This window comes from Anthonomus grandis, chromosome 13 (assembly GCF_022605725.1).
Source record: "Anthonomus grandis grandis chromosome 13, icAntGran1.3, whole genome shotgun sequence".
Lineage (NCBI taxonomy): Eukaryota > Metazoa > Arthropoda > Insecta > Coleoptera > Curculionidae > Anthonomus > Anthonomus grandis.
This window is the reverse complement of record NC_065558.1, coordinates 18,434,970-18,453,742: the sequence shown is the minus strand read 5'-3', so window position 1 is coordinate 18,453,742 and position 18,773 is coordinate 18,434,970. Positions and strand designations below refer to the sequence as shown.

Sequence of the window (18,773 nt, the reverse complement as noted above, 5' to 3'; positions counted from 1 at the left end):
AGCAATTTAATCACGTCTTCAATGCTCGTGATAAAATTCTGGATCTTATTATTTCTAATTCTACAAAAGTTATTGTAAATAAAAGTATGGATCCATTTGTGCCTGAAGATAGCCATCACATGTCTTTGGATATAAATGTTAATTTAATATCGGAGAAAAACATTATTAGTAATTCATATACCAAGTTAAAATTTAATAATGCCAATTACGACACTATCAATGAAATTATTAATTCTACTCATTGGGACAAATTATTTTTATCTAAAGATGTAAATATTAACATTGCATGTTTTTATACTGGTTTAGATAACATTGTTATTAACCACATCCCTAGAATTAAGATCAATAAGGGACAATACCCTCTATGGTTTTCCAAACACACAATCTATCTAATTAAAAATAAACAATGTCAAAGACGTTAAATATTTCTGGTCATTTTTTCACAACAAAAAAAAACACTAAAAGCTTAACAATAAAAATGAAATTTAATGATCAGGAAGCTTCAAATTGTGTTGACATTAGTGAACTCTTTTCTAAGTATTTTAGTGGAGTATTTGAACCTTCTGATACACCAACTTTAATTGAGCCTAGTCAATGTCAAGAATGTTTTGTAGTTAACAATATTGATATAAATGAGGTCTGGAAACTTGTGCCGTGTACACTGACTTTTCCAAGGCTTTTGATAAGGTACATCATCCTACACTTTTCGTGAAGTTGGAGAATTTCGGTGTGCACGGGGCCCTGCTCAAACTCATTAAAAGTTATCTAACAAATCGCTCTCAGTACGTTGTCGTAAATGGAGTAAAGCCTTCTTGTACAACCATAACTTCAGGAGTACCGCAAGGTTCTCATTTGGGACCGATTTTGTTCTCAATTTTTTTAAATGACATTGGTCAATGTTTCTCTACCTGTAGATATCTTGCATATGCAGATGACCTAAAAATCTTTACAACAATCAAGAAGGTATCAGATTTTCGTGCCCTGCAATCTGATCTTGCAAATTTTGAAAGGTACTGTACCTTAAATAAGTTATTTATTAATCCAGAAAAATGCCATTCTATACTATTTAGCAGAAAACTATCTCAGACACAAAACAAATGTGATGTCTATCTCGGGGGCACTATCCTGAAGTATGTGGAGTTTATTAAGGATTTAGGTGTGACGTTGGATTCCAGACTGCTCTTCGACGTTCATATAGAAAACATTGTTCAGAAAGCTCTAAAAAATCTAGGTTTTATAACTCGAATTACAAAGGGTTTTAGTAATCAATCATCATTAATATTATTATATAATGCGTTCGTTAAACCTACTATAGAATATGCGACAGTGGCTTGGAATCCGATGTATCACAAATATATTGACCAAATTGAAAGAGTTCAACGAAAGTTTGTAAATATAGTAAATTTTCGCTTTAATAGACAGAGACATTTTTTTACTTACTATGATAACTTAAAATTTTATGGTATGAAGCCCTTAGAGAGTCGTAGAAACAATTTTGATTTAATATTGATTTATAAAATTATTAATAATTTAATAGACTGCCCTTTCTGTCTGGAAAATTTACATATCAACGTTAATCCTTATATTTTGCGTAATAGATCGACCTTTAGCATCTCAAGATATTCTTCAAACTATTTGTCTAACTCTCCATTGTTCAGATGCGCCCGTAGTTTTAATAATTTTCAAGAAACTAATTTGAATGATGATATATTTTTCTCCAGTATGGCTTCATTTAAGCGATACTTAAAAAATTCTACCTAATTTCGTAAATAACGATAAATATTGTCCTTTTTTTCCCTATTGTCATTATTCATATGAATATATGCTTCTTTATTGTTTATAAGAGGTACTATTAAATAAGTTAGTTTGGTTTATATTGCTTGGTGTATTTGTTGGGTTTGGTGAAAATGTAATGTTTGGCAAAGCGCTTACTTGTATTTAAATTCATAAGATACTTTGTGCTTTCCTGTTATTGGATTGCTTAGTCTATCTGTAGGAGAGCCTTGTACTTAAATAAATAAATAAATAAATAAATATTTGACTATTATTTAATTTATAAAGTGGAATATTGCAGGAAACCAGAACTTTACACAAATCAAAATAAAATTGTTTTTGCTCATCCTGTGTAGATGTGCTGGCCATTGATTCCAATAAAGTTTGTTGTTGAGTTGATTTATCTTTAATTTTTATTTAAGTTTTCTACATGTCCTATAGTTTTTAAATGCTGCTGTATATTATATTTTTTTTCGCAATTTATCTGCAAAAATCATCTTTTATGAGCTGTTTTTTAAAAACACAAAATAAATAAAAAACTTACCGTTTTTATACAAGCTCTGCAAAACAATTTATTGTTTTCATACTTTAATTCTGAATGGCCTCTTTATCCATTCGTTCACAGTTGGTTTTCTTTTGGCATTATTTTTGTTAAATGTTAATAAATAACTCACTTTAAAAGCTAATTCTGTGATTTAATATCTTACGTCGGCAAGTAAATTCGCAATAAGAACGAATCTCCTACACGATAAACAATATTTACACGCACTGATCTGACTAACAAAATATAAACTATGAATTTCTCGATTGGCCTCTCCTTCAGGGATTCCCGAACTGATCCAAAACAGAACGTGCGATACGATGCGACGTAATGGTCGCAGAAGGATATACTAGATATTTGCGTGTGTTGGCCATTTATTAAGGAAGGAAAATAAGCTTTGTGATGGGGATTAGTTGCTTAATATTTCCCTATTATTAAAATAAGATCAGATTATTTATCAGGAAAAAAATTTTGGCACATGAAGTGCAAAATATGCATCATATATACACACAACCAAACTTATATGGAATCACCCAGTAATTTCGTAAAATGGAATTTATTTAAAAAAATAGTCATTGAGGATTAAAGGGCACTTTTTCAAAACCAAGTTTAAAAAAAAAATAATAAAACTGATTACAATTTTCACAATAATAGAACAAAAAACAAAAAGTGTAGATTTCTATAAAAATGATTTTTCTGAATATGACAATTTAACAAGAAAGTTAATTTAAAATTAAATGTTAATAATCAGTATTGCCACCTCTAGCATCGATGCAAGCACGAATTCGACGAGGCGTGCTATTTATCAAATTGTCAATGTCTTCTTGGGGAACATTTGTCCATTCCTCTAAAACTGCTTGAATAAGTTGCTCAGTGTTACCAGGAGCATTCTGGCGAGCTCTAATCTTTCTTTTTATCTTATCCCATAAGTGCTCTATAGGATTAAGATCCGGTGAGCAAGAAGGCCACTCTAAAACGGCAATACCTTCCGTTTCTAAGAAACATTTTGCAACTCTGCTGGTATGTGGAGGAGCATTATCTTGCATAAATTAAAAAAAATTGCCAAAACCACCTCGCCAGAGCCTAACTACAGGTTGCAATACCAAATCTACATACCTTTGACCTGTTAGGGTTTGTCGAATTGGAATTAAAGGAGTTCTTTCACCAATCATAATTCCACCCCAAAACATTATAGTACCTCCTTTGTATTTCGGGATAGGTTTGGCAGTACGAAGTCTAGCTTGTCTCCCTCTACCTCTTAAAATGCGAATCCGCCGGTTATCGGATCGTAGTCCTATTCTGGTTTCATCCGAACATAAGACATTTTTCCAATTTTCAATATCCCAATTTTCATGCTCCAAACACCAATTTAAACGCTCAATTTTATGTTGCCTTGAAAGTTCTGGAATCCTTAACTGTCTTCTGCTAAATAATTGCCCAGCGCGAAGTCTTTTTCTAATAGTTTCGACAGAAACACTCACACCCGTAGCTTGTAAAAGTTGCCTTTGAAGCTCTGGATGAGATGTTGTGGGATTTCTTCTTGCTATTTGAGCTAAAAAGCGATCCTGCCCTTCAGTAGTTGCTCTTTCACGACTTCTCCTTGGTCTGTTTTTTAAGGTTCCCAATTCCAGAAATCTTGAATATGTTTTTGAAACAACACCTTGTGTAACCCCCACCGTTCTAGCTATCTGCCTTTGTGCCATGCCTTGTTCTGCCAGAGCAATAATTCTTCCCCTCTGAACTTCCGATAGCCCAATGTATGGCATTCTTGTTTAGTTTTCAAAAATAAATAAATTATAAATTTGATGCGACTTGCAAGTGAAACAGTAAAATCGACACTGCTAGGTAAAACATTATTATTTATTATTAATCTGCCTGTCCTTGAGAGTAAATACTTGTACTTTTTTATTGCTTGCAACAAAAAATATCTTACTAAAATATTTCGTATTAATACAAGGTGATTCCATATAAGTTTGGTTGTGTGTATATCACTTCTGCTCCAAATATGCATGAAAATAAGCACAAATAAAAAATATGCATAAAAACTAAAAAAAGGCAAAATGGCACGAAAAAAAAGTTACCAAAGGGCTTCATTTCTTGTAATTTATATGTATGTATGTTCAAATTAGCTGAGCCATCAGAAACTACGTATAACATTATTTTTATAAATCCGCGCTTTAGGAATAACTATTGTAATGAAATAGAACATACAAAAGTAAGAAACGGTAACTTAATTTATAAAATATTCAAAATGTTGTCCAGTCTTTTTCAAACAGTTATAAAGTCTGCTCTCAAACTCCTTTCTAACATTTTGAAAAACTTCTGCCAGGATTTCTCTATATGCAGCCGGTTAGATTTTCATCAATAAATAATGGTCCTATAATAGAATTTTCAAGAGTACCAGCCCAAACATTTATCTTGTCTGGACACTGCGTGTGACCTCTAAAAATTCGCAAATTTTCAACAATATCAGTAAAGAAAATATTCCGTAAAATATTTCGGTTTTCATTTATAAAATTGATCATTATTTCACAAAATTCTCTGGAAAAATTTCTTTTCTCAAAATCGTCATCAAAAAGCCGTTGAAGAATTTGTATTTTATACGGGTAATATTGATGTAAGTGTACTTTAGTGCTTTTCTATATGTATGAGCGAGTGTAGCCACCTCAGAGTGTTTGTTATACATGAAAATTTACTTGGGAAGATTTGATGCTTATTCTCTGCAAACTTGTAGAAAATATTTTGCTTTTCTGCTTTTATATTAATTTATTCACAATGACTAGATTATCTAGAGTTACTATTGAAAAATACGGTTCCTCAAGAGTAACAGACATCATACTCTTCTTTATCTTTCCACCCCAATAACCAACCTACTGAAATTTTCACCAATTTATCATATCTGTTATATTTGCAATAATGAGGCTTAATTTAAAATTTTTCATATTATAAAATCTATTATGTAGCGTATTCTTGATCACTAGGAGTAGTTATTTGTGTATGTGGTCCTTGTTTTTGTTTTTTTTGTCTGTGCTTTTTATTATTTTTTTGTTTATGCACTTATATAAAGCATTCCTAACCTAACGTATACTAACGTCAAGCGGTAATTAATTTTGTTTTAACTAATAATGTTTAGTGTTTAAATTTAAAAAAATTCTAGGTTTTCTATTTTTATTCAAGTTGCTTATTCATTATACAGAGTGATTGATGGTTGATGGTACCTTACAGAGAGGTACCTAGACGTTTACTGAGAACGGGAAATAGAATTTTTTTGGAAAATTTGGCATCATGAATTTTAGCTAGCGATCTAACGACCAAAAATATTTTTAGCGATGCAGCGTTGCCGCTTATACCAAAAAGTATTAGCAACTTTGTTATTTTAAATGGAATACCCTATATATTATTTTATTTTTTGATCCGCTATCATTTTATGATTATTTTTGTATCAGGTATTCCTATACCTATTTTTAGCGGTTTTTGAAATTAATTATTTTCTTTATTTTTTGACCAAAACATAGCTCCAAACAAATTTTTATTACTACGGCATTGTAACTCGCAGAAAATTGAAATTATAAGCATAATTTACGGAAGTATTGTACATTAGTATTCACGATAAAAATTTGTTCTACATTATACAGCGTTGGTCAAAAGTGATCATTTTTTTAAATAAAACACCCTGTATATTATAACATATTCTAAAATGAAATTAAGATCCCTTTCTAACGAGGTATTATGTTTCTTTATTTAAGTAGTTTGGTTTCTGAAATAAAAGCAAGTTTATGTAAAAATCGGAATATTTTGAAATATTTGCTTTAGGTGGCCATGAAAGGTCGTGACCAAACAATGCTCTGATATTGACGTATGACAGTTACATTTATTTGATCAATAATAATAGTAATACTCGTGGGTGTTTCTTTAAAATAGTTACCTAAAGATTAATTGAAATTAAAAGAAATAGTTATTCTAATGAAGTTTTGATGAAACTATTAATTACTCATCGATAATTTGACAAAATTGTAGCAAGAACACGTGATTATAAGTAATTTACAATAAATTTACAAAATGTTTGCTATTGACTTCTAAGCACTTTAAAATCCTGTGTTTTACAGCATGTGTTGTCGCTGCTTGTATTTAAGAAGGATCTTGTTGACCAATGCAATTGGTAAGTCGTTGACGTAGTTCCTGTTTACTATTTACCGATGTCCAGTACCCACCCCACGCTCTAAAGTCGATCTCGGTGAAACACCAGACCGTTAACCACACGGCCAGCCCTGCTTATGAATATTAGAGTCAAAGGCATATATGCGTATCGTGAGCAGAAACAAGAGGTTAGATAAGATTATTAAAGATAAGTCCTGGCTCAAAGGTGAAAACATCATTAACGCATGTCAAAATTGGACTCTTTTTGGCTTTGGTGATTTCCATTTTTTCTCCAATAGATCCAACTTTTTACCCTTAGGGCACTCGTGAACAATGGAAATATTTTTAGAAACGGAAAAACTTTGACCCGTTGATCATAAATGGTTAGCAAATGCTGACTTAGGTTCTGTGGTGTCGGTGTCCTTGAACTTATTAAGGAGGCTTAGGTATTCCTGTACTTTTGTGGATACTCTCCTTCCAGATTGTCCCACATAAACAGCAGGGCAATCCCTACAATTAAGACAATATACACCCGATTTAGATAGAATGTCACTTTTATCCAGCGTCTTTACTAGAAATAATTTTTTTTAAGCCTTTCAACCTTTCCATAGCTTTCAAAACGACTAACTCGCTAAGAAAGAACCTAATCTTTAATAATCTTATCTAACCTCTTGTTTCTGCTCACGATACGCATATATGCCTTTGACTCTCATATTCATAAGCAGGGCTGGCCGTGTGGTTAACGGTCTGGTGTTTCACCGAGATCGACTTTAGAGCGTGGGTTCAAATACTTACACCTGTCACGTTTTTTCCTTTTTATATTTTTTACATTTTTCGTTGAATTTTTGTGCCATGTTATTGTTTTTATTATAAAATATGTGAGTATTCTCAGATTTAAATTTTATTTGTCAGTAGTTAGCAGGCCATCTAGCTATAAGGTAAGTTTAACTAATTTTTAATATTTGATTTTGTTTTAGTGTAAGGTTTTATTGTAGTTACGTGTGATTTTCTGTTTATTGTAGGTCTGATGATGCTTTATTAGCGAAACATGTTACCAGATTAATACATATAAAAAGATATTTTGAGACTGAGACTTGAGTTTTAGGAACACCCACATACTCGGAAAGCAGCCCCAGTACTCGATATTAGCTATTCATCAGTTATTAGAATATTAAAAGAAAACAAAATGCATCCCTATAAAATTATACCCACCCAGGAGCTCACGGAAGACGATTTTGACAGGAGAATGTATTTTTGTGAACAAATGATGGCAATGTGATCCAATTAGAACATGTTATGTTTTCTGATGAGTGCACCTTTACTCTTCACGGTCATGCCAATCGTCAAAATTGCCGCTATTGGTCCAGGGAAAATCCTCGCTGGACGAGAGAAGACAATACTCAATACCCTGAAAAGGTTAACGTCTGGGCAGGAATTATTGAAGATCAGATCATAGGTCCCTTTTTTATTGAAGGCAATTTGAATGGCGATAATTATTTAGAATTGCTTCAAAATAATGTAGTGCCAACGTTGGCCAACTTGTATCCTGATCCAGGAAACCCACAAATTCCAGCGAATATGATATGGGTTTAACAAGATGGAGTACCACCCCACTACCAAATAAATGTCCGGCAGTACCTCAACCAAATATTTCCAGATCGGTGGATGGGGAGGCGAGGATCGATGGAATGGCCAGCACGGTCTCCCGATCTCACGCCATTAGACTTTTTCTTATGGGGATATGTGAAAACTATTGTATACAAAACTAAACCCACTGACTTAGCTGACTTACGAAGACGAATAACCCTGGCAATTAGATCGATCATACTTGAGATGTTGAGTAACGTTAGAAGAAATTTCTATTTACGGGTAGGGTGTTGCCAAGACATTCGTGGCGAGCATTTTGAACATCTCCTACATTCAAAAACTCATCCATTATGCTCTAAGAGACCAACATACAAAATTATTGTTTATTTATCTACTGTGAAGTGTGTGGATGGCTTCTAAAGGCCTGATGATGCTCTAACTAAAGCGAAACACGTGTAGTAGTTTAATTACATGTTGTGAGACCGTGACTTTGTGTTTTTCTTTGTTTTTCGTCAATCTCCTATATTGACATTATTGTTTAGGTTTGTATTATGTATAAGTTTTTGAATATGTTGTAACAATTTTCGACAAATAAATAATTTTCTTTTCTAAATGTTATTTTTTGAATTTTACTTAATATTTCTGAAACAGTTAAAGATAGGTATAGGACATTGTATACAAAATATGTCTAAAATGATCTAAGAAATCTAAAAATTAATTAACATGCAGGGTGTTATGTTTAAACTAAGCAAGTTGGTATTAACCACCGTTATCTGATACTCCCTGTATAAAAAGTTTTAATGAAAAAAAATGCGCAACTATAAAAACCAATCGACGTGTTCCAGCGTTTTTTCCAACACGCTCCCGTCTATTTATTAGCTAATTTATTCCATTTGGCCGACACACACTGTATAATATACAAATATTAGTTTCAGGGTAAATATAGAACCTCTATATGAAACCTATCAACCTATGTAAAGGAAAATTTGGAGGATTCTATTAATGTCCGGGTTTTGAGGCGTTAATACTAACAATAATATTAAAAAAGCTGTCAAGCTGTTTGAAATCAAAGAAGCCAAAGTAGTTCCAGAAAAGTTCAGAAAAAAATTAATTAGATTGCGTTAATTAACCTATGCTACTGGTTAGGTCTAGAAAAAAAAACACTTCGAAATTACATTTTATGGATTGAAAACTTCCTGTTACCTATTGAGGATCAGCTACGTGTTATCAGCAACACAAAAGTAGCCGCAGACAATTGCGAATTGGAATGTCCTTTTTTAGCTTTTTTAGCTGTTCAACCAAATATGTGGTAGAGTATAACAGAACAAATTAGTTATATTGTGGAATATAGTTGCATTGGCTTATCCACTAAGATTTACCAAGATGAAAATTCGCTGACTACTGGTTTTGCGTGTACTATGGGTGAAAATTTTAGAAATTTTTATTATTTAGCTCATTACTATTTTATTTTTTTTTCTATATTTTTAATATTTGACGTTGAAATTTAAAATTATGCATTTAACATTCATTTTATATTTTGTTGAGAAATCATGGTTTTTAATGAATATTTTTATGCTTTCAAAAAAATATCGATATAAAAAACGAAAAAAAAAGAGGAACCTTATTAAAATTCTCAGTTAAAATTTACTATATACTCTATTGACACCATACAAAAAAAAGGATAGGTAAGTATACATAAATAACCAAATATATTCATACTCTATATGGTAATAACTCTCATGGCAATAAGGAAATAGATCTACTATTAATAAGAAAAAAAATGTAAAAACTCCATTTTCAATATATCCTAATGAAAAAAAGAATTTTTTCAAAGTACAAGAAGATAAAAGCCGATCAAGTGTCTCAGTTTGGTCTCGACCGGTCATCAGACTACCCATATAAGCACACCGGTGCGCCAACCTATTGGTCACGTTATTCCCAGAAATGCGCTTTGAGTACTTATTTGGACTTTATTCGATACTTATCGTGTGGGAATCTTGTCAATCTTTTGTCTTTAGAGCGAACAATCGGGTTTTCTTGTTAGGACTAAAGAAATGTCGCGAATACAGGGTGATTTAAAAGATACGAGCTCCCGAAGAAATAACATTAAAACGTACTTACCCCACTGGCCACATTATGTCGGCAATTTTCCGCGTGTCCGTTACAGACACACTGTCCCCCAATATCAATGTCCTTTATAGAATAAAAAAGTTTTTTGTCCCTTAAGGGATCGTTCTTTAGTCGGTCAGAATCCAGATTTCCGTGTAGGCCCTTAAAATTGAACCGCACGTATCTTGCTTTGGTGAATTCTAAGATTTCAGGACTTGCTTCGCTTTCACCTGGACGTCCTTCGATTAACGAGATGAAAACCTGTAAATAAGAAAAAAAATCAGTTTGTTTAATAATTCATTAATTCGGATTAACTCTTTCGCTTCTTTACTCTATGTATGTATCAATATTATAACTGAGTTTACTATTAAAATAATTGTAATTACCCTTAAAGATTTTTAATATAAACAGATTTTAATAAATTCAAGTTTTCGGTTTGTGGCACAGAGCACAACTTCAACGATAATCAAGAAAGAAAAGACCAGTCAATAAATACCGGATGGTGCATCGCCAAGCTGGCCATAAGAAATCCCATAAAAATTATGAAACTGTATTAAACTTTTTTAAAGGTGCGAGTAAGGTAAACCAACATACCAAATTTCATTACTTTCTAAGAAGCTTTCTTAAAATTTATTTGAAAAAATCTAAAATATGAAACCACCAGCCTCAAATTATCAAAATATTATGTCAAAGTGTTGTCATCTATTAATTTAGTGGTCACTATGAATAATTATTACCCTAATCAAGGAAAAATAACTATGATTAAGTGGTACTACATGGAGAATAGTGTTCGAAAAGACTCCAAAATGTTTTCGGTGAATTTCTCTGATAGGCATATGTACTTTACAACAACTACACAAGTTACCTCTTAATAAAACTGCTCAACAATCGAACTGGATATTTTATAAATTACCAAAATTTGCCTAAAAAAATAAAATTCATCATGTTGCGTTTTATGCTATGAATAAATCCTGTTAATAGCAAATATTTTTTGTCGTTTTTTCCTTTTTTTCATACAGTCTTATCTCTTTTAAAGCATTCGGTTTCAAAATCTTAACAATTTAGTCACATAAGAGTGCTTGTAGAGACTTTTTTATTCTCATTTCTTAAATTATTTAATTTTTTTAACTTTTCATATTTCTTGTAATAAATCTGATCCCTTAATTTGCTTGCAATCGACGAACAAACATTTTCACACGGCATCAGATTTTGTTTTTTGAAGAAATCAAATTTGCTAAAAAGTGATTGAGGATTTTAAAAATAGTTTTTACTTTTAGAAAAAGCAGTGGCGTAGTATTTTTTTCACTAAAAATATTTAATAGAGGACCTGTAGGGACGCTACTAGCAGAGAAAATATTTTTTTTGCATATCAAAAAATGCGTCTTGAGGCATAGAATACATGTACCAATTTTTATAAAAATGTCTATAATATTTTTTAAGTTATCATTAAAAAACTTTTTTTTTTGAAAAATTTAACACCCTATATCTCAAAAGTTAAGACGTTTAGAAAATATGTTCATAGGGACTTTTTTTCTTAAAATGGGTCCAGGTATCACCCTCTTAAATATAAGATGGTCTTTACAAAACACAATGCATATATCAGATTTATAGTGGTCTTATCGTTACTTGCTTTTAAAAAATCTATTGCATTATTAAGAGATTTAAAAAACTGAAGAAATGTTTACCAGTCGATGGAATTGTTTGCCCATTCCAGATCTTTACTCGTGCCATTCTTTGAAGCCATTAGCAGATAAAATAATAGAAATTGGTCAAACACATTAAAAAATCTTATAAAAAATTTCCAATATTAAACATTAATTCATAATTAGTTAAAAAATGTATGCTTAACACTTAAACATTGTCATTGTTTTCTTTTAAATAGTTTATGATATTCTTAAACAAAAATATATTTTTTAAAATTTTTAGAGTATTTTGTGAAACCAAAAAAATCATATATCTTATATTATTATTCATTTCAATACATACTTATTTTAAAATAATTTTTTCGGACTAAGTGGTTTACCCTTGACCATGAGAAATTATTTTTTTTGTGAAAACAACTTCAGTAACTTCAGAACCTTTTCTGGTTTTTCAAAATGACAAAATTTGCAGCGATTTCTCAAGTCCCGTCCACAACTATCAAATATTTAAAAAAATATTTACTTGTATACATTTTTGTTCTAGCTTTTTTTATAATTCAAATGCAACCTTTTAAATGAAGTGTTTATTTTACAATTTTAACTTCGAATTAACATATAATGAAAGGATTATTATTTTTTACAAAAATTCTCTTGTAATTGGTCCCGTCCACATGCTTGAAATGGCCGGAATTTTATTTGAAATATATTCCAAGTAAAACAACAGGGCGGAATATTGTTAAAAACTTTAAGACCAAGGGTACAGTAATTAGTAAATGAAAATGCTGAGAGCAAAACAATAATGATGGCAGTGCTGGAGAAAATAATTCAGATTTTGAAATGTTACTTTATATTGAAGAAAATAAAGAAATTAGCGCAGAACTCTTGGATAAGTTATAGAAAAAGATTAAAGTACAAGTATTATGCACACTTAAAAAAATACATGCTATACACAAACAAATACCATGCTCTTAAATATCAAAAACATCACGAACTAAGGGAAGGCGATTAAATGCGAGAAGCAGATTTCTGTTTTAAACTTATGGAAAGGGCGAATAGCCACAGGGATTTGTTACGAAATGTTTGTTTTACGAACGAATGCATCTTTACCTTAAATAATGAGAGAAATTTTCAAACATTTCGTTACTGGAGTAAAGAAAACGAACACAGATTTGTTCCTACAAGGACCCAGTACCCCCAGAAGGTAAATATTTAGGCAGGTAATTTTCTTTATAAAATTATTGGTCCTTTCTTTTGGAAAAATATTTGGGACGAGACGCATTTTGGAACAATAATAAAATCAAATTGGATCATAATTTGAAAAAGTTGCACCTAAAAATGAGATGGTTTTAAATGGCTGTCCTGCGCACAATTCACAGAAAAAGTCAGGGAATATATTCAAAACGTATTTAGTGAAAGCGTAATTGGATTTAATTACACTACCAATTGGCCAGCCAGGCCCCGGACTTCTTACCAAACGACTTTTTTCTGTGATGTCACATTCAAAGTGTTATTTATATAGATGTGGGTTATCCACATGCAGAGGAACTAAAAAATTCTAAAAATGATTTCTAAAAATGGCAATTTTAACGGCACGTGTACAACTTATTAGGACATTATTTGGCGGTAAATAAAGAATTGTTTGACTATTTGATTAAGAAAAATTAATGTTTAAAAAATTATTTTGTATTTATTTTTAATATTTTTCTGTTTGCTTTGTTTTGTTTTCTTGTTTGTAAGTAGCGGGTTATCCAATTCGAGGTTGGCTAAAGTACAACCCTGCCGTTTGACACCTGTCAGAACTAAACGTCATGTGTCGGGTTCTTTTTTAGTTGAAGGTTTGTCATTTATAAATATGGATCGTTTAACAGTCGAACAACGTACTAAAATTATTAAATTGTTCTATAAAAATGGTGTTTCTCCTGTGTCAACGTTTAGAGCTTTACGAGCTGATTACGGTCGACATAATCGTCCTACAGAGCAAACAAATTCGAACACAGTAAGAAAATTTCAAGAGACTGGATCTGTACTGATATTATAACGCACGTGCATCTCCGTAACGTTCGTTCAGCTGAAAATATCGTTGCTGTGGTTCAAAGTGTGGACGAAGACCCAAATTTGTCAATTCCTCAGCGTGCTCAAAATGTGGGTTTGTCTTACGGCTCACTGTGGCGAGTTTTGGGGTCCGGTAAAGTTAAAGGAACGTCTAAAAACCGATTTTTTTTTGAAAATTTTTACATAGAATGTTGAGTGTGGTCAAAATATTGATAAAAAAGTGAGGATGATTGGAAAAAATACAAAATTTTGGAAATTACAGGAAATTTTACATTACATGAACAAAACAAATTTATCAGGTGTTAAAAAATAGGTATTATTTATTTAAATTATTTGATATTTTATGTAATTTTATATATAATAAATATATATTTTGAAAAAAAAAACATAATTTAAGATATTTAATTATTTATAGGTAAATAATAACCATGAGGTTTAATGTACATTAACTTATAGTCAAAACAATAAATATCTTTAAATTCATTATAGTCATTAGGAATAGGAATAAGGCATAGGAATTATAGGCACAAACACGCGAGTTTTGCATTAGGATTTACAGCTCCATCCGTACAAAGTCCAACTCACTCAAGAACTTAAGCCTACAGACCATGGACAAGGCAGAACATTCGCAAATTGGGTGCTTGAACAACAAGCTGCTAATGCATTTTTCGAGCAGAATTTTCTTCAGTTATGAGGCTCATTTTACACTGTGTGGCTACGTAAATAAACAGAATTACCGCATATGGGGTTCTGAAAATCCTCAGGTGATCGTAGAAAGGCCTTTACATCCCGAAAAAGTGACTGTATGGTGTGTATTATGGTCTGGTGGTGTCATTGATCCGTATTTTTTTGAAAACAATCGTGGGAGAGCTTTAACAGTAAACTCTGAGCGGTATGGAAGCATGTTGACCAATTATTTTTGGAAAGAAATCGAAGAAGAAGATCTGGAAGACATGTGGTTCTAACAGGACAAGGCCACAAGTCACACAACACATGCCAACCGAGGTCTTTTGCAAGAGAAGTTTCCAGGACGTTTAATTTCAAGATTAGGTGATATCTTTTGGCCCCCAAGATCCTGTGATCTCACACCTTTGGATTTTTTTCGAAGATCGTGTCTACGCAATAACCCTCAAACTCTTTAACAACTTAAAGCCAACATTCGGGAAGTTCTAGCCGAGATATCACCTGAAATGTTCCGAAAAGTGATTAAAAATTTTCTTAAAAGGATTGAAGTTTGTCAGAGGTCCCGCGGTGGACATTTAAATGTGTTCACATATAATGGAATGATTCAATCTTTAAAACAAAATAAAAATTTCGTCTCCATCTGAATATCTTGTGTGTTTTGTTTAACTTTACTTTCCCAAGCATAAAATGGATAACCCTAGTTGTACTCATTAATAAAATCAGTTAATAAAAAGTAATGAAATTTGGTATGATGACTTGTCTTACTCGAGTCTTTAAAAAAGTCTAATACAGTTTTTCTGTAAGATATACAGGGCAGCCAATATTTGAGAGTATCATAATTTATATGGGATTTCCTATGGTCAGCTTGGTGCTACATCACCCGGTATAGATATGGTACTAGGTTATTAAGCCACTTCGTAGTCTATTGTGAGATACAAATGGCCAAATTAAATTATAAACCAAGAACTATTATTTCTAGAAATCTAATTATCACTATAACCTATTTAAAAATGACCTTCAATCGATACCGTTTAATAATGTTTACAATATCGTTGATGTTAATCAAAAAGTCGTATTTATTAACAATGCTATAACTAGCCTATTTGATATTCACGCTCCTCTTAAAACAATTACATTGCCTAAAAAACCCTTCCTACCCTGGATTACAGAGAATATTAAGAAAATGCAGAAATTAAGAGATGCAGCTCTTCAGCAGTTTAAACGCACTAAACGTCCAGAAAAATTGAAATATTATAAATCATTAAGAAACTTAACAACAGCTTCAATAAGAATGGAACGCAAAGCCTATTATAAGCATAAATTTAAAAATTGCAGTACTCGAGAAAAATGGGAGGAACTTAATAAACTAACTCCGTCTAACAAAAAAGATATTCCGATGCAGTTTAATGATGTTGATCAATTTAACAATTTTTTTATAAACTCTACTATCTCAAACCAGCCTTTAGATCAGGAACTTTTAAATTTTTATTCAACCAATAAAAAAAGTGACATAGATTTCTCTTTGCAGTTCAGAGCAGTGGAAAATTATGAGGTATTTAACATAATTAAAAAAATAAAAAGTAAAGCCTTTAGATCAGACGGTCTTAACATAACTCTTCTTGAGCTTTGCTGTCCTCATATTTGCGAATATATTACACACATAATAAATAAATGCTTAGAAACTAACTATTTTCCCAGTTGTTGGAAGGAAGCCATTGTCTTACCCCTTTCAAAAATAAGTAACCCTACTGACTATACACATTTTCGATCCATTAGTGTGCTACCAACTATGTCTAAAATATTAGAACGCGTATTGGATGTACAAATAAGGAACCATATTAATAGATTTTCAATATTACCCATTAAGCAATCTGGATTTCGCAGTGGATATAGTTGCGCAACAGCAATGGCAGATATTACCGATGACATTTTTCGTGTCCGAGATAATAACAAAGTCACCGCTCTGGTATTGCTAGATTTTACTAAAGCCTTCGATTTTTTAAATCATCAAATATTGGTAGCCTTACTGCACTACATAGGATTCTCAAATCATGCTATAGCTTTAATAAAGTCATTTCTAAGTAATAGGTCTCAAATGGTAAAAATTGATGCAACCTTTTCAAGTCGTCTTTTAGTTCTTAATGGGGTGCCTCAAGGTAGTATATTGGGGCCACTACTATTTAGTATTTATACAACATGCTTTCCTCAATATCTTGAATACTGTAAGTACAACTTCCATGCAGATGATACGCAGTTGTATCACTTCTTTGCACCTTCTGATTATTTAACTGCTTTGAACCATATAAATGCTGATCTTGATGCACTTGTTAAAGTCTCTAGTAAGCATATGTTAAAATTAAACCCTAAAAAATGTGTAGTTATTCTCTTTGGAAGTAACGTTCAAATAAGGACTATTTATGAAGAATTTTCTTTGTTTGTTGGACATCAAAAACTTCAAGTAGTTGAGAGCACCAAGAGCTTGGGTTTAACACTCGATACACAGCTAAAGTTTAGTGGACACATATCAAATAATCTTAAAAAGTCGTATTGTGCTCTAAAAACCATGTACCCTCATCGACATTACTTAGATCTGAATATTAAACGTGAGCTATGCGACTCTCTTGTATTGTCAAATTTTAATCATTGTGATGTGGTTTATGGACCTTGCCTAGATGGTCAAGACTCCTATAGAGTTCAAAAAATGCAAAACTCTTGTATTCGTTTTATTTATGGCATTAATAGGCGAGGTCATGTATCACATAAGCTTAATGATCTTAAGTGGCTTAATATGTTTAATAGACGTAAGCTACATTCCAGTGTGCTATTTTATAAAATTATTAAATACCGCAGTCCTCCCTACCTTTACAACAAAATTACATTTCGGACAGACATTCATCACTTAAATTTAAGAAGTAAATCTTTAACTATTCCTAAACACAAAAATCAATTTTTCAAAAAATCATTCTCTTAAAATATTTCTCATATCATTAATGCGCTACCACCCGATATAACTGATATTTCGAATTCCATTTATAGATTCAAAACAAAAGTAAGGCAAATCTTATTGGATAATCAGTGACATGCATATTAGAACTAGAAGATTTATTTTTCATTTTTCTTGTTTAGAAATTGTAATTGAATGGCTAGTATTAGATATATTCTTCCGTATTTAATTGTTGTATTGTTGTAATCTGTACCAAATCGTCAACTACCTAGATGTGATGTATGTACATTATGTCTGGTGGTTGGTTTAATTTATTAGTTGTTAGTTTAATTCGTTAGTTTTATTTAAAAAGTAGTTTAGTTTCAAAAGTTTTTTATGTTGTAGCTATGTAGGTAGAATAGAACCTGCATTTTCAATGCAGGAGTCTGATACATTAGCTTTTATTTACCTCAATTATTGAATACACCTGTAAGTTTATATTCTATGTAATTTTCATGGTAAATAATAAACGTTATTATTATTATTATTATTAAAAAGTTATTGTTTGGATACTTTAGCTTATTAGCTTATACATGACCGAATGCATAGAAGCAATGGAGAGTAAACTGCTCTATTCAGCTTAATGCATGAGCTGCTCAGAGCAGTTTCTTTCCGTGATTGCTCCCTTTTATGCCTTAATATGAAGTTCCAAAGTATCCTTTTAGAAAATAAATTCTTAGACTACGTAAGAGAGAAAAATACTAGAAAAGATGATCAGGACATTCTTATCAGATAGAGATTCAGACCTGCGAATCTCTTTGCGAGCAGTCTTAGCCTGTCGCAGCTGAAAGCTTGTTCTAGTGACCAGAAAATGCTCTAAATATTCCTTATTGACATAATATATGACAAGCTAACATGAAAACTTCAAATTAAATCAGCTAGAAAGAAGCACAAAAATGGTAATTTTCAAGAAGTACAACCTAATACTAGTAAAAGAAGCATTAAGTGAATCTGCCAATGGTTTTTCAAAAGGACCTAAAACAGAATTGGTGCAGCGTTGATCGTAATACTAATAAGCAGACGAACTGGATTTTAGGAGAAATGTACTAGGTATAAGTAACATATCAATGTGAAATACTATCGAGGGATAGACGAGATAAGCCAAGTTACAAGAATATAAAAAAATACATAATAATAATAACAATAGCAATAACTGCCAAATAAGATATTAATTATCAATAATATGGAAATGAACAAAAACCTTAATTCCTTAAGTTTTAATTTGAATAAATTAAAAGAGTTATCTACGAAGGGCTCAAGATTAAGT

At 31.7% G+C, this 18,773-nt stretch overlaps 1 protein-coding gene across 1 annotated transcript in view; it reads right to left on the bottom strand.

Moving 5' to 3' along the window:
* LOC126743741 (laminin subunit alpha-1) overlaps window positions 1–18,773 on the bottom strand; it is a 549,108-nt gene that overhangs the window by 258,940 nt on the left and 271,395 nt on the right. The window contains exon 5 of the mRNA XM_050450955.1: window positions 10,160–10,408. Coding sequence (XP_050306912.1) covers window positions 10,160–10,408 — 249 coding nt within the window. The remainder of the gene's footprint in view (window positions 1–10,159; window positions 10,409–18,773) is intronic.